This window comes from Crotalus tigris, unplaced genomic scaffold, assembly GCF_016545835.1.
Source record: "Crotalus tigris isolate CLP2741 ecotype Arizona unplaced genomic scaffold, ASM1654583v1 scf7180000022411.5474196:2289641, whole genome shotgun sequence".
NCBI classification, from domain to species: domain Eukaryota; kingdom Metazoa; phylum Chordata; class Lepidosauria; order Squamata; family Viperidae; genus Crotalus; species Crotalus tigris.
The window spans coordinates 82,814-98,003 of record NW_024099112.1 but is presented as its reverse complement, the minus strand read 5'-3'; the positions used below and the strand labels follow the sequence as shown (position 1 = coordinate 98,003).

The window sequence follows — 15,190 nt, the reverse complement described above, 5'->3', positions numbered from 1 at the left end:
ACTACAAAAATATGTTTGGGAAATTATTAAATTTGGGAAATTATTAAAATTAATAATGTACACCTGTGCTTTCAAACATACAAAATCAGAATAAATTGCAAACATTCATATAGATTCTACATGTAACAACAGTTTTCTGGTAAAGTTTAAAAGTTAATTTCTTGAATACTGATGCTAAATTAAATTACCTCTAAAAGCCCCCTTTTTAGCAAGAACATCTGATCTGCATAGGAAGTAGCACCTCGTAAGAAACTTTCAACCGCCCTTGCTTGCCAAAATCTGGTAAAACAGAAGAAAATTAAGCACATGTTCCTTTTTTCTCCATTAAACACATAAATACAACAAAACAAAATTAACATTGTTATTCATGCTTAGCCGGGGTATATAATTCTTCTTTGGAGAGAAATAGGAAGAGGAAGAAGACCAATGAAAATACTTAATTTTTTAATCTTGGACAATTATGTGGAGAATAAATTTGCTCATTGTGTAACTGGAACTTTGCCATAGCAAAAAAGCATCAATTTTATCAGAATTAAAATGATATTTGTGCAACTTCTTACTAATAGAAATCATTAGAAAAAAATATAATAGCTACCACTGACTACATATATGGATCACTCTCTCTCTAGAACGTATTATTTTCGATCTAAGGCTCTGATAGCCAACATCTCTGGAGACTAAGCAACTTTTAATGCCATGGGCAAGGCTGAAACATTGCAGAGTAAAATAATAAAGTTACTATTTATTGCCATGAACTCAATTTAATTTTTTAATAGAGGATAATGAAATAAATTCTCTGCAGGCCCCAAGATGTAACAAGATGCAGGCCTCAAGATGTAGCAAGACCAGAACTCACCTGAATGACGATTCTGCTGGTTCTTTCTTCATTACCTGAAGAAGTCTGGTTAGCAAGCCTCTTTTCCCATCGCAAATTAAATTTCTAAAGTATAGGAAGGTGTTAAGTAAGTAAACCAATGGACTGCCGTGTGAAGCTATACAATTACTATTTAGCATACTTCTCTTCAATACTGTATATTGCCCAGTTTTATACAGAAAGTCAAGGTCCACATGTCAGATTTCACTTATATAGCTTTCACATTTGAACTGTATAATCTACAATATTTTTTCTATCTGAATTTTAAAAATTGATGCATTTAAAAAAATCAAGTCTGCAAGCAGAGTGGCATACATTTAAATTTAAGCTGCATTGTGTACCAGACTGCTGAATATTCATGAGAAAGTCATGGTAAAATGGACCACTATGCAAAGATTACTCCAGAAAACAGATTATGCAGAAAAATATGTATTCACAGTTTTCTACCTGTCTGTGTTGATAACAGCCTCAACCTCAGGGATGTTGGCTTTTAGAGAGATTGCGCTCAATTCATTAAGTTCTTGACTGTTTAAAAGTAGATACTTGTTCCTAATATGAACATTAGAACAGATACATGAACACCTCTATTAGCTTATGTAATGCATTATTTATTTGCTATTTCCAAAATTTACAGCATTTGCAACAATGTCAAGGTTTGGGATCAGACAGAGATGGTCAGTTTTATAAAAACAATATTAGGAGGTAAACATTGGCAACTATATTGAATAACCTCATAGACCATTCACAGTTTGGGACATTGAAGGTTCAGGGAATGGAATCAGTAACAATCAATGCATGAAAAAGATTGACAAGAACCCACAGAACCGATTGACACTGTGCATCTATCTATCTATCTATCTATCTATCTATCTATCTATCTATCTATCTATCTATCTATCTATCTATCTATCTATCTACCTACCTACCTACCTACCTACCTACCTACCTACCTACCTACAGATAAATAGATAGATAGAAGCATAACCATACCTTTTTCCTGACTAAACATCCTCTGATAAGTTCTACATATTACCATTTTTGGTTTTCTCTTCTTTTATTGCTACCCAAACACTTCCAATAGGATTTTTATGATTCAGCTCCTGGGTTTCTGTGCAGAGTTGTTGCTTTTATTTGTGCATAGTGTATCCCTCCTGTCTGTAGGGCCTCTCTTTTTTTTTATATGAGTGGTAACTTCCACTTTCTATGTGCTAATTATCTCATCAAGTTTTAATCATGTCTTCCTGATTTACAGTCTCCAGTTCTTCCTAGTTTTTTTTCTTGTACTTCATGCATTGTGGAAGAAATATCATACATTTTGAATAACACCACCTACTGGACTCTAATAGTTTCCCACAATCTCTGCAATGAGTACTGCAATGCTGAGCTCCTCAAGTCTCTTTTGATAAGGGCACAAGCTTGCAAATGCAGTAAATATAGTTCTGTCCTCTAGGCAGAAAAAATTGTTGCACAGATAACAATGCTTCTTTTATTGTCCTTACTGCTTGCAGCCTCAGTCACGGGCTCCCTGAAGCTGAGTTCCTATGTAAAACCTCCCACCAAACTCCTTTCTTCCTGATTTCTTTCACCAAACTCCTTTCCCTTATTTGCTCTTCCCGTTTTCTTGCTCAATGTAAGTTTTAAATATGTGACACGTATAAATGTTGTTCAAAGGTAATTACTATACATACAATTGACTATGTAGTTATTTTTGAGGAGCTTCTCACTATATTAAAAGTTAAATATTCACTGTTAAGCTAAATGGGCAGAGAAATTGCAATAAGGATCACAAACATATACTCACTCATGATGATCACTAAAACTCTGAAGTAGTCTCAAAAACTGAATCTTCAAGGTAATATCCTGCAGAAGGAAGGTTAATTACTTTTATAAATAAAGTGAATGAACTGCAATCATCAGCATCGTCAATTAGGCACTGCCCAACTCTGACAGAACTAAATACAATATGAATTAGGGGGGGAAAGCCAAGTTAAATAAATAAATAAAATTGAGAACAAGATATAGAAACCAGCTAAAAACATAGAAAAATACATAAATGAATTCTATTAATGAATTCAACAAGGAGCTCCAGCTGCTCTAGCCGAGGGTCTAGAAGAACAGCCAGGTCTTTAAGGCCCTCTGCCATTGGGGGAAGCCACCTGGCTCTTAGGGGGAACCTCATTCCAGAGAGCAGGGGACGGTAGAGATGAACTTTCTAGCTGCTACAAGATAGTTTGAACAAAAGCAATGTGCCAACTCTAATGGCTTCTATGAGCTAGGCAGAAATCATGGGAGAAGGCAGTCCTTCAGATAGCCATGTATGGTTCTCTAAGAAATAACCAGCCCCTTCAGTTGCATCTGGAAACAAACTGCTCGCCAATGCAACTTGCAGAGCAGGGCAGTCACCTACCACACCACAAACATCTTTCTGGTTGCTTTTACAAGCCACGATGGATCTGGTCCAACGAACAGGTAGTGGAACCAAAGTAGACAGAAAACCCTGTCTATTTTCTTAGGAGTCACCAGATCATACCACAAGATTGAGCACTGGGCATCTTGGCCACACATGCCACACGTGACCAGTAAGAAACCAGCTTAGAGAGGAGCTGAGCGATTGCAGTCATTATTACTATTAGTAATCAAAAATTACTATTTATTAATAAAAAATATCCCAAGGTTACATTTGGTATTATACACCTCAGTTTTCAATGGAATCTGCCTTTTTATCTCCAATATGACAGGATTCTCCCAAATCTGAAAATGGATTCTAGAGTGGATTTAAACTAGGTGGCACTCCTAAAGAAATGTTGCTAGCTAAGTAAGATCTTGAGGTGGTGATAAGGAAAATTACCAACTATCTGTGCTCATCCTAAATCATGAAAACACTTCTCCTATTTTCCATCCCTAAACTTTTCCATGACCTGGAAATCAAAGAGGACTGAGATTGGTTAGTACTTAGATGAAAGGCCTCCAGGGAATGCTAGAAAAGTGAGCTAGATTAATAAATAAAACAAAAGAAACAAATAAAAAATTCTAGAAGGCAATAGCAAACCATTTAGGTATGACCAAGAAACTATACTGATGTGGCCATTTATCACCATGACAAAACTCAACATAAAAGAGATATTTTTATAGTTTCAGCTTTTGTGACCTGACTAGGACAGTCATATGTTAATGCTATTTATGGCAAGCTTCTCACCAGGATAAACTAATACTCACCGGGCTACAGTCACAGTTCTGATTGTGCCCAGGCAAAACAAGGGCCGATGCCGAATGTTTCCGCCATATTAATTTATCAAATAAATTATTAAGGCCAGGGATCAGTCTAAATTCAGCAATCATTTTATGAACCTAAAGAAAAAGAGCATTCAGTTAATTCACCTTATCTATCACTTCAAATATTGGAAGGAAACAATATTTATCCCCCAACCTCTTAGCCTTTTGTAGAGCTCTAAAAACCTGGTCATGTTCCCAAGCCTGGGGTGGTGAAAGCGTTAAGGGCCCTGTTTCCTGGATTTATTGATAATTGGTCAAGTATCTTGGCTGCTCTGTATATTTATTTTGGATATTTTTTATTGTCTTAAAATTCTTTTTTGAAATGTAGTATATATATTTTTTGAATTAGAAGTTACCAGAATCACTGTTTGAAATGGACAGCTATGGAAATTGAATGAATGAATAATAAATTCACTGGATTAGGTGACTGGAAGCTAAAACATATAAGGAACGGTTGCTGGAATTGGGTATGTCTAGTTTAATGAAGAGAAGGACGAAGGGTGACATGATAGCAGTGTTCCAATATCTCAGGGGCTGCCACAAAGAAGAGGAAGTCAACCTATTCTCCAAAGTACCTGAAGGCAGGACAAGAAGCAATGGATGGAAACTAATCAAGGAGAGAAGCAACCTAGAACTAAGGAGAAATTTCCTGACAATTAGAACAATTAATCAGTGGAACAAATTGCCTCCAGAAGTTGTCAATGCTCCAAAAACTGGAAGTTTTTAAGAAGAGACTGGACAGCCATTTGTCTGAAATGGTACAGGGTTTCCTGCCTTAGCAAGGGGTTGGACTAGATGACCTCCAAGGTCCCTTCCAACTTTATCATCTTCATCATCATTATTATTATATAAATATCTTTCAGACATTACTGATTAAAAACAAATTAGTTATATGTCTTTAAGTGCATCTGGTATCATCTTAGTAAAAGGTATCATTCTAAGGTATATATAGTTGGTATTTTCCTATTAAAATATGATATTGGTACTTGATTTTGGAGGCATAAACTATTATCTAAATTCTATGGTTTTCAATGAGTAAATCCTTAATAGTAAAGGGATATTCTAATTTAGTGACAGCAAACCTTTTAGAGACTGAGTGCCCAAACTGCAACCCAAAACCCATTTATGCATCGTCAAGTGCCGGTTGGGCGTGGCTCATTGGGTGAGTGTGGCTGCGGTGGTAACGGCAGACTGGATGGGACTAAAAACTTCAATCAATCAATTCCAACTTTGCAAGATCTTTTTTTTTCCCGCGAGAAGTTGAAATTGACTGAATCTTTCTCTTTTTTTGCACACAGTGGTGGAGGCCTAAAGCGAAAAGATTTTATAAAACCCAGCTGAAAGCCTAGGACTGGGGCGACGGTGCGCGTGCCCACAGAGAGGGCTCTGAGTGCCGCCTTTGGACCTGTGCCATAGGTTTGCCACCACTGTTCTAATTCATGTTCTGTTTCTTTAACCAAAAGCCCTTTAACTAGTGGTTATGCAAGACACCTGACCTGACAGTGACTCAGAACATTTCTATTTTATTCCAGAGAATAAAATGTGCAGGTTTAAAAATAAGTACTTAAAAAAAGATCAACAGTGTCCTGAGAACTAAAATAAGTTTAGTTTTTAAAAGGTTGTAAGATTTTAAGAAACATTTGGAGAGAATATCTCAAAAAATGATAATAGCATTACCTGATTTCTTTGTCTTCCCATTAAAAGCACACAGAGCACATATAAAACTTCCAATTTATACATAATTTCATGCATAATTTTCATGGATTGAGGAAGCTGATTCCTCGTTGAGGTGTTGGCAAATCCACTCTCATCTGAAGATTCTAAGACAGAAAAATGCTCAATGTAGAGGTCTTCATAAGACATTACATCAACCTGTGTGAACTTCCTTTTATGAACTGTCCTGGATTCCATCCTCATTAATTGTCCAACTGTTAATGTGCTTGGGCTTCTTTCTCTGGAGTGTGATTTAAGTTCTTCCTTACTGGTAATAGCTTTGTTCTTCCCCAGCTGCAGTACTTGAGAAAGACTCTTATTCTAAGGGGTAACTGTGTGCTTTAATAGTTATACTGTTGGAATAGAACTGGGGAGATCCAGGTTCAAGGCCATCCTTGGATATGGAAACCTACTGAGTGAGTTTCAGCAACTTAGTCCCTCTCAGCCAAACCTATCGCACAAGTCTGTGTTATGGGAATAAAGTGAAGGAAAATCCCTACAGAAGTCAACTTGGGTACTTGGAGAAAAGATAAACTATAAATGTAACTAATAACTAAATGTAAACAATGGCAGCAGCAGTGATATGCTGAGCAGCTTTGGGTGTAAAGGAGGAAAGATTACACAATGGCAATGGAAGAAAAAGAAACCTTGCCTAAACTTAAACTGAAATGACTGAATAGCAAAAAGCTATTAAAAACCATTCCACCTTACTATATGATTAGAACAATGTCAGTTAAAATGTTTAAATGTGGTGGCCTAGGGGTACTAATTTCAGGATAGACCCTTTAAGGAACTGCAGATTAAGAAATGGCTGTTTTAGCGTGTGCTGAATACCTGTACTACTTTGCTCTGTTTCTTCATCTGCCACACGCATTAGTGCATCAAGAACTAAAGCGTTGTCTAGCCAGGTGTACCACTCCTCCAGCTCTTGAAGAAAACTGGAAGTTCCTGTTGTTTCTGATACTTTTCGGGTTGCTAGTTTACATAGTCGTTCAATGAAACCTGGTATATTGAGAAGGGTAGCTAGGAAAAGAGGCAAAGAGAACCACATTAAATAGTAAATTATTGAAAAACCTACGAATTATTTTAGCTAACCTAATTAATATTCTCATCTTAAATAAAAGAACATTATAGAATTTGAGTAGCTAGGACATTTCTTTTAGCAAGCAAGCAAAAAAGTGAAAACTTTAAGGTGAATTTAAATGAATAATTATGCTCTTAAATTCCTCTGGGGAGATAATTTTCATTCCCCTTCCACCAAATGCTCCTGATACGCCCCTTGGACTACATTTGTAGACTCCTAGCACTCTGATATCATACTAATGACATTTGGTAGAAAAATAGTTGATTTTTTTATTTTCTATTTAGAATTAGAAAGCAGGAGGTACCTAATTGACAAAACATTCCACATCCACTTGTGCCCCTCCCCAAAATAGCTCCAGCAAAATTTGATGATTCTGCCACTGAATTTCTACAGCACTATTTTGAGCTGGGAGAATGGAAGTACAGAATTAAGACAGAAATGGAAATATCTGCCTTCCAGAAGCTTCTCTCTCCCACTCTCATTCTTAAAAGTAAAAAAACAGTCCCACCCTTTAACTGAGTCATTGCATGACTTCCTACAATTCTCAAAAAGTTCAGATGGTTGAGTTGTGCCTGCTGACTCCTTACAGATTACTTATTTCTACAATATGCACACTTGCAAATTTGAAAAAAGCACATAATTCTTTCCAGCTTTTCTATTTTCTTGAGTGTTCTTGTTTGGAATATTTTACAATGAAAGGAAACATTTTACCTTGATTTATTTCGGCTCGAGAAGGACCCAAATTTTTTTTCTGTTGAGCATTTTTAGCAAGTAGTGTGTGTTTATCATCACTGCCAGTGTCAAGCTCTGAAATTGTAACAGCAAGGATCCTGCAGAAGTTTGCTAGTTGCTGTTGGTCAAAACTGGAGACAAGATTGGCGAGATTTGGAATATCCTCCAACTGGATCATTTCCTAAAAGGAGGCAATTCACATGTTAATTGCTAACATTTCTTACATTCTAGTAATTAACCATTATGAATAATTTAACAACATTTAAACAAATTGCTTTCAGTACATGGAATCTTTTTCAGTTTCAGGTGAAGCATATTAGAAACTCTACAAAATTCCTTAAAAAGGTATCAGGTGTGCCTAGTTCAAATCATGCTACTGTAATCTTTGAAAATTTAGCACTATCCATCCCCTTTTACCACAGCTGTCATAGCATGAGTAGAGTCTCTATGTGTTACCAAGCAAAAGAGATGCCCATGGCAACTCAGTGATTGTAGGGAAGACTCTCAACCTCATAGTTCAGTCTTATTTCCTGTCCTATTTAATGTCTGCATGAATATCTGCTGGGAGAAGTCATGTAGTAATTTAAGGTGAGGCATCCTCAATATACCAATGATACATACCCTGGTGGTGCAGTGGTTAAAGTGCAGTGTTGCAGGCAAAATCTGCTCACAGCCTGGAGTTCGATCCTGACGGGGCTCAAAGTTGACTCAGCCTTCATCCTTCCAAGGTCGGTAAAATAAGGACCCAGATTGTTGGGGGCAATATGCAAAATAATGCTTTACATTGTAAACTGCCAGAGAGTGCTGTAAAGCACTATGGGGCAGCATATAAGCCAAAATGCTATTGCTATCACTATTCGGTAGTCAGCCCAGGCCAGCTGAAGGTGCTACAAAAATCTTGTCTTAGTACCCAGAGGCTCTTAGAATCTGGATGAGAGAAAACAGGGTAGCTGTTCCCTGAGACAGTTGCTTTTGCCCATCACAGACCACCATCCGCCATCGCGAGATTATCTCTCAAGGAGATAGCATTGCTCCTGAGGAAGCAAACCTACGATTTGGAGATCCTCCTCAAATGACAGCTACTAATGGAAAGGAAACTAAAGGCTACAGCCAGGAGGTCCTTTGATCAGGTCCTTTACCTTGCATCCCAACTGCAACCCGACCTGGAGTTGCAGAACTAGTTGAGAAACTAATACAGGTAGTCCTTGAGTTATGAAAGCATTTGGGACCAGGACTGCCATCATCAAGCCGTCTGGTTGTAAAGTGCAATGTCACATGACCGCATCATTTAACTATGGTGATCCAGGCAGTCCTGGTTGTCACTGTAACCCAAGACATGCATGTTCTTAAACAGAAAGCGGAGGGAGTCCCAGGTGAGGAGCACGAGGGTGCCACAGGGAAGTGCAAGAGGCCTGGGAAACACAGGTCACCAGCGAGTTGGGGTGATGCTACAATGTGACATGAGGTCAGGGAGAAACGGAGAAAAAGAGGGCACAGGTGTATGTTTGTATGCAAGAGCAGGAAGGCCCAGGAAAAGAGGGCACTGGTAGGTGCAAGTAAGTGATATGAAGGAGTGTGTGCTGCATGCAACAAACGAATGCTGGGGGGGGGGGGAGATGACACTTACCTAAGTGACTTGTGATCTTCCTTGTTGGCTTACCCATTGATTTTGCTTATGCAAAGCTGGTAGAGAAGGTCAGTAATCATATGACTGGGGGATGTTGCAAATAGCTGTAAGTGCAAGCTAGTTGCCAAGTATCCAAATTTTGTTCACGTGACTGTGCAGTGCATAAATGGCTGGAACTTTGAGGGTTAGTCCCTTTGTTCAGTGCTACTGTAACTTCGAAGAGATGCTGAATGAATGGTAATAACTCAAGGACCACCTATATCACTATCATAATTTGCTTGGGCTATTGCCAAGCATTCTACATGATGCTGCCTTTGAAGGCCATCAGAAAATTCAACTGTTTAAATTTTGAATGTGGTTGCCAAGAAGGATGATTTTTCTCAGCTAATTCATTAGTACATGAGTGAAGGATCCAAATTTTTTTCCAAAATTAATTGTCCCATGCCTATATAAACTATTAATAGTTTCAAAGGATTATTGACAAACCTTTTTCACTCCAAGAATGTCTTCAATAAGAGTGGCTGTTTGCAGGAATGTCTTTTTATTTGTCATCAGTGTAAACAAGAACAGCACAAAATCATTTCTTTCTGCCAATCGTTTAGTGACTCCTTCGGTCTACAAAATTAAGAAAGTATTCATCCCAATTATTTATTGGCAATATCTCTGAATAAAAATCCACAATAGTATTCCTCAATTGACAATTCTTACAAGTATATTAAGGAGGAAAATAAATATATAGTAAAAACAAATAATGAAAGTCTGTTTCTGGACTCTAATGAAGCTGTTCTGGATGACTGAATGGAAAAAGGGACTCATTGATAGATTATGCTGTACATTTGTTTAAACTCTTCAGCCCTAGGTTGAAACTGATAAGAGCTTTTCAGTAGGATTGATGTTATAAATCTAATTCCCCAAATATCTTCTCATATTTGTTTTGGAGGATTCCCTAAAGCTCTAAGGCCTATATTATTTTGTGTGTGTGTATTTTTAGCAGAATGACAATACTGTATATAGTCCAATATTTTTGCCGATAATGCTGATCATGTTGATATTAAGAATAGTTAGATAATTGATATTATTATTGTTATTATTTTATCTACTATCCCATCTTTTTGTATATGGGGCATTGAAGGCAGCAACATCAACATAAAATAAATACCTAAAAGACTAGCTTCAACTGCAAATGCCTGATTGAAGAGGAAGGTCTTGATTCCTTTCCTAAAAAGTGGACCATTTAGGGAATGCTGTAAAGCACTGTGAAGCGGTATATAAGTCTAAGTGCTATTGCTATTGATGGAATAGATTCCATAGCTTGGGAACACAGGAAAGTATCAAAAGCAGTCCAAAAACAATCACGGTAATGTATTTTTAAACTTATTTGATGGAAAATAATTTTCAATCCGGAATAAAAATATAGAAAATACCAATGAATTTCTTATTACTAAACTCTTAATAGTCCTACAATTAATCACATACCAACAAATCCTCTTTAAAAGACAAAATTGAGATAAAATGCAGCTGACAACGTGTTTATATTATATTATGTGAAATTCTATGTTTTATTTTTTTTAAAAGTAGGTAATGTTTTTAGGTAAAGTAAAACAAAAACTTGTTAGAAAATTGAATATGACTTACACATATGCAGGAATTGTACAATATGCTTAAACAGTCCTTGATAAGGTCATCACTTACTGTAAAACATAATATTCTAATTAATGCTTTTTTCAAATACAGTATCTGAAGGTCACACATTCTGCCTATATTTCAAGGTATGTTACATTATATCATAAATACAAAGAATGCTGATGAAAACAGCAGGTATTTTAGCTGTTAAAATCCATTAAACCTAGGGTTAATGGTATCAGTGGGGAGGATTATAAGTAAATGGCTAACAATCTACCATCAGTCTTCCATCTCAATGGTAATTCCAGGATTATTATTATGGTGCCTACTTTTATGCATTTTATATATCAGACCCCCCCTTAAAAAAACAACTATATTGCTTTATCCATGCTTATCCCTTCATAATGATGCTCTACACCAAAGGTCCCCAACCTTTTGGGCACCCGGGACCGGTGCCGTGGAGAAATGTTTTTCCCTGGACCAGAGGGGCTGTGGGTTTGCATACTGCCTGCATCCTGTGGGTGGGGCTTTGCTTGTTTGTGCGGCCTGGTTGTTGGCATGCTGCGGATCGGTGCTGGTCCACAGACTGGAGGTTGGGGACCACTGCTTTACACATATATTTGTATTTTTTAAAAAAATATTAGTTTGTTAATTCTTAATAGATAGAATAAAAATAATTTCTCTAAAAGTAAAAACAAATTTAATGAAAGCTGAATGTAGAATTAGAGGTACTAATTTAAATCCACATAGCAAATATGAGGCATGTTTTAAATGATTGGTTAATGTTTCCATAGTGAGTAAACTATAATTTATCTTGCAACTACTGCTACCAAACCTCCACTGAATAAAAAAGTATTTATGACAGAGACATGACTTCTACTTACTCTTTTGTTTCTTCTTCTGTGTAATAAATGTTGGCCTCATAAGTATTTCTACCAGAAGCTGTGAATAAGATAATTACTTTATTTACTTTAACAAAATAGTACAACAATTATTTGAATAGCAACTTCAATTGATTTTAAGCAAATTCTTCTTTTTTGTTGCGCACACAAAACGTCTATTCAACTACATGGTAGCACCTGTTTGATCCCCCAAAAATAAGAAAGGCAAGGTAAACTTGGTTAATATTTCGATAGGAGACCCTCAGCAGACCCTGGGTTTATAACTAGTGTGGGAAACTTAAAACATTCCCAAATTCGATGGCAATCCCCTTCTGCATTTTTGCCAGACAAATAGTTATATGTCTGTACAATCATCAGCTTGATTTGAACAAGACTTTACCTTACTTTACAAAACAAGTACCAACAAAGAGGAAAAATAACAGCTCTCAAAAGAAAACAGCATGGCTGCATAAAGAACTCTCTGACAAATTGAAAGATAAAAAGGACAAGTATAGAAAGTGGAAACAGGGGCACATAACTAAGTCAGAATATCAACAAATAGCCCGAGCCTGCAAAGATGAAGCGAGGAAAACTAAGGCTCAAAATGAACTAAGGCTTGCAACCAAAGTCAAAAATAACAAAAAGTCAACATGTAAAAAACAAGAAAAAAGTGAAGGAAATGATTGGTCCATTAATGGGGGAAAGTGGCAAGAAGGTGACAAGGAACAGGGAGAAAGCAGAACTATTTAACTCGTTTTTTGCATCTGCCTTTACACAATGGGAAAAAACAGATCAACCTACAAAAAATAGTGCCATAAAAACAGAATAGAAACGCATGTTAAGATAGGCAAGAAATTGGTAAGTGAGCACCTGTCCAGCCTAGATGAGTTCAAATCACCAGGACCAGATGGATTACACCCCAGGGTTCTCAAGGAACTGACAGATGTGATCTTAGAACCATTGAACTATATTTTTCAAAGATCCTGGAGCACTGGGGAACTACCGGAGGACTGGAAAAGAGCTGATGTAAGGTTCTACATCTACAAAAAAGGGAAAAAAATGGACCCAGGAAATTACAGACCTATCAGCCTGAACTTGATACCTGGGAAGATTCTGGAAAAGATAATCAAACAACGAATCAGCGAACACCTAGAGGCAAACAAAGTAATTACTAAAAGCCAACATGGGTTTGTCAAAAATAGATCATGCCAGACAAACCTTATTGCATTCTTTGACCAAGTGACAAAATTAGTGGATCAGATTTACTTGGATTTCAGTAAGGCATTTGATAAAGTAGATTACAACCTACTACTTGATAAGATAGAAAAATGTGGGTTAGACAGCATCACCACCAGATGGATCCGTAGCTGGCTGACCGGCCGTACTCAGCGTGTGGTCCTCAATGGAACTGCATCTATATGGAGGGAAGTGTATATGGGGTGCCCCAGGGCTCTGTTCTGGGCCCAGTGCTCTTCAACATCCCCATCAACGATTTGGACGAGGGGATAGATGGGGAACTCATCAAATTTGCAGATGACACCAAGCTGGCAGGAATAGCCAACACTCCAGAAGACAGGCTTAGGATAAGGAGGATCTGGACAGACTTGAACACTGGGAGCTATCTAACAAAATGAAATTCAATGGTGAAAAAAGTAAGGTTCTACATCTAGGCAAGAAAAAACAAATGTACAGGTATGATATAGGGGGTACCTTGCTCAATAGTAATAACTGTGAGAGGGACCTCGGAGTTCTAGTGGACAATCACTTAAATATGAGCCAGCAGTGTGCTACAGCTGCCAAAAAGGCCAACACAGTGCTGGGCTGCATTAACAGAGAGATAGAATTAAGATCACATGAAGTATTAATATCACTTTACAATGCCTTGGTAAGGCCACACTTGGAATACTAGATCCAGTTTTGGTCACCACGATGTAAAAAAGATGTTGAGACTCTAGAAAGAGTACAGAGAAGAGCAACAAAGATGATTAGGGGACTGGAGGCTAAAGCATATAAGGAAAGGTTGCTGGAATTGGGTATGTCTAGTTTAATGAAGAGAAGGATGAGGGGGGACATGATAGCAGTGTTCCAATATCTCAGGGGCTGCCACAAAGAAGAGGGAGTCAAGCTATTTTCCAAGGAGCCTGAAGGCAGGACAAGAAGCAACGGATGGAAACTAATCAAGGAGAGAAGCAACCTAGAACTAAGGAGAAACTTCCTGACAGTTAGAACAATTAACCAGTGGAACAACCTGCCTCTAGAAGCGGTGAATGCTCCAACACTGGAAGTTTTTAAGAAGAGACTGGACAGCCATTTGTCTGAAATGGTACAGCGTTTCCTGCCTTAGCAAGGGGTTGGACTAGATGACCTCCAAGGTCCCTTCTAAATTTATTATTATCTAATGCCCAAACTTTACAATGATCTCTTCGTAAAATTTACCATGTTTTAATAGGATATCTCTCTAATGTTTAGGCTCATATTTAAATACACAAGTTTTTGGCTTTGTGCTCTCTCTTCTAATACAGAAGATATAAGAAGATGATAGAAGATGTTCTGAAGTAACTAATGTTTCCTATTATGCCTGGTCAGGTCCAGCTAGGTTTAAGGTTGACTAAACTAAAAAAAAAACAAACCAACTTCAAACTCTAGTCAATAATCTTTATCCATTTCAGTAAATTGTATTGTAATTTTGTGTGGGGTTAAAAAATAATATTTTGACAACCACTTGGCATTAGAATCAGAGAAATGTAGATATTCTATGTTGTGTACCTCTTTCCTCTGTCAGAACAGGTAAATAAAATAGTAACCTTCTTTTCACATCCCAATTTGGAATTATAATTATTGGCTATCAAACCAGCTAATTTTAAATCATGTAACTCTGGTTAGCTATGGCCTCTTAATGTGCTCCATTATGACCACATACACATTTAACAAGAAATACTGCTCTATTTTAAATACTTTTAAACTACATGTAATACAAAATAATTGCTGAATATATACATCCTAAATATGTTGTGCTAGTTATCTGGGGAAAAAAATCTCATTGCCTCCAAATTAGGCATTAAATGGAATTTGCTTTTATTACATTGTCAGTTTTTAGATAAGACCCGGCTACACAAGAGCCTGGACTGGTGAGAAGCACAGATTTGTTGCTTGTTATATGAAAGCTATTAAGAGAAATATAGGTACTTCCACCTTTATAAAACATATTGCTGCATTTTTCAGGAATTATATTATCCTCTCTTCTCTATCAACCTTAAATTCAGCTTTACTTCTTCAGTTCAAACCAATTAAAAAAATCATTGTAAATTTGTATTTAATGAGATTAAATATGCTGTTTCCCAAGCTCTGACTTGTACTAAATTTATGGATGGTTTTTAATTGAG

The 15,190-nt window shown here is 37.1% G+C and overlaps 1 protein-coding gene across 1 annotated transcript in view; it reads right to left on the bottom strand.

Moving 5' to 3' along the window:
* Positions 1 to 15,190, bottom strand: part of LOC120296993 (transient receptor potential cation channel subfamily C member 4 associated protein) — a 37,881-nt gene that overhangs the window by 7,428 nt on the left and 15,263 nt on the right. Inside the window, exons 4-14 of the mRNA XM_039319084.1 lie at positions 11,811 to 11,868; positions 10,939 to 10,994; positions 9,790 to 9,918; positions 7,656 to 7,857; positions 6,695 to 6,883; positions 5,825 to 5,967; positions 4,091 to 4,222; positions 2,676 to 2,734; positions 1,322 to 1,423; positions 857 to 940; positions 189 to 279 (exon numbers count right to left, since the gene is read on the bottom strand). Coding sequence (XP_039175018.1) covers positions 189 to 279; positions 857 to 940; positions 1,322 to 1,423; positions 2,676 to 2,734; positions 4,091 to 4,222; positions 5,825 to 5,967; positions 6,695 to 6,883; positions 7,656 to 7,857; positions 9,790 to 9,918; positions 10,939 to 10,994; positions 11,811 to 11,868 — 1,245 coding nt within the window. The remainder of the gene's footprint in view (positions 1 to 188; positions 280 to 856; positions 941 to 1,321; positions 1,424 to 2,675; positions 2,735 to 4,090; positions 4,223 to 5,824; positions 5,968 to 6,694; positions 6,884 to 7,655; positions 7,858 to 9,789; positions 9,919 to 10,938; positions 10,995 to 11,810; positions 11,869 to 15,190) is intronic.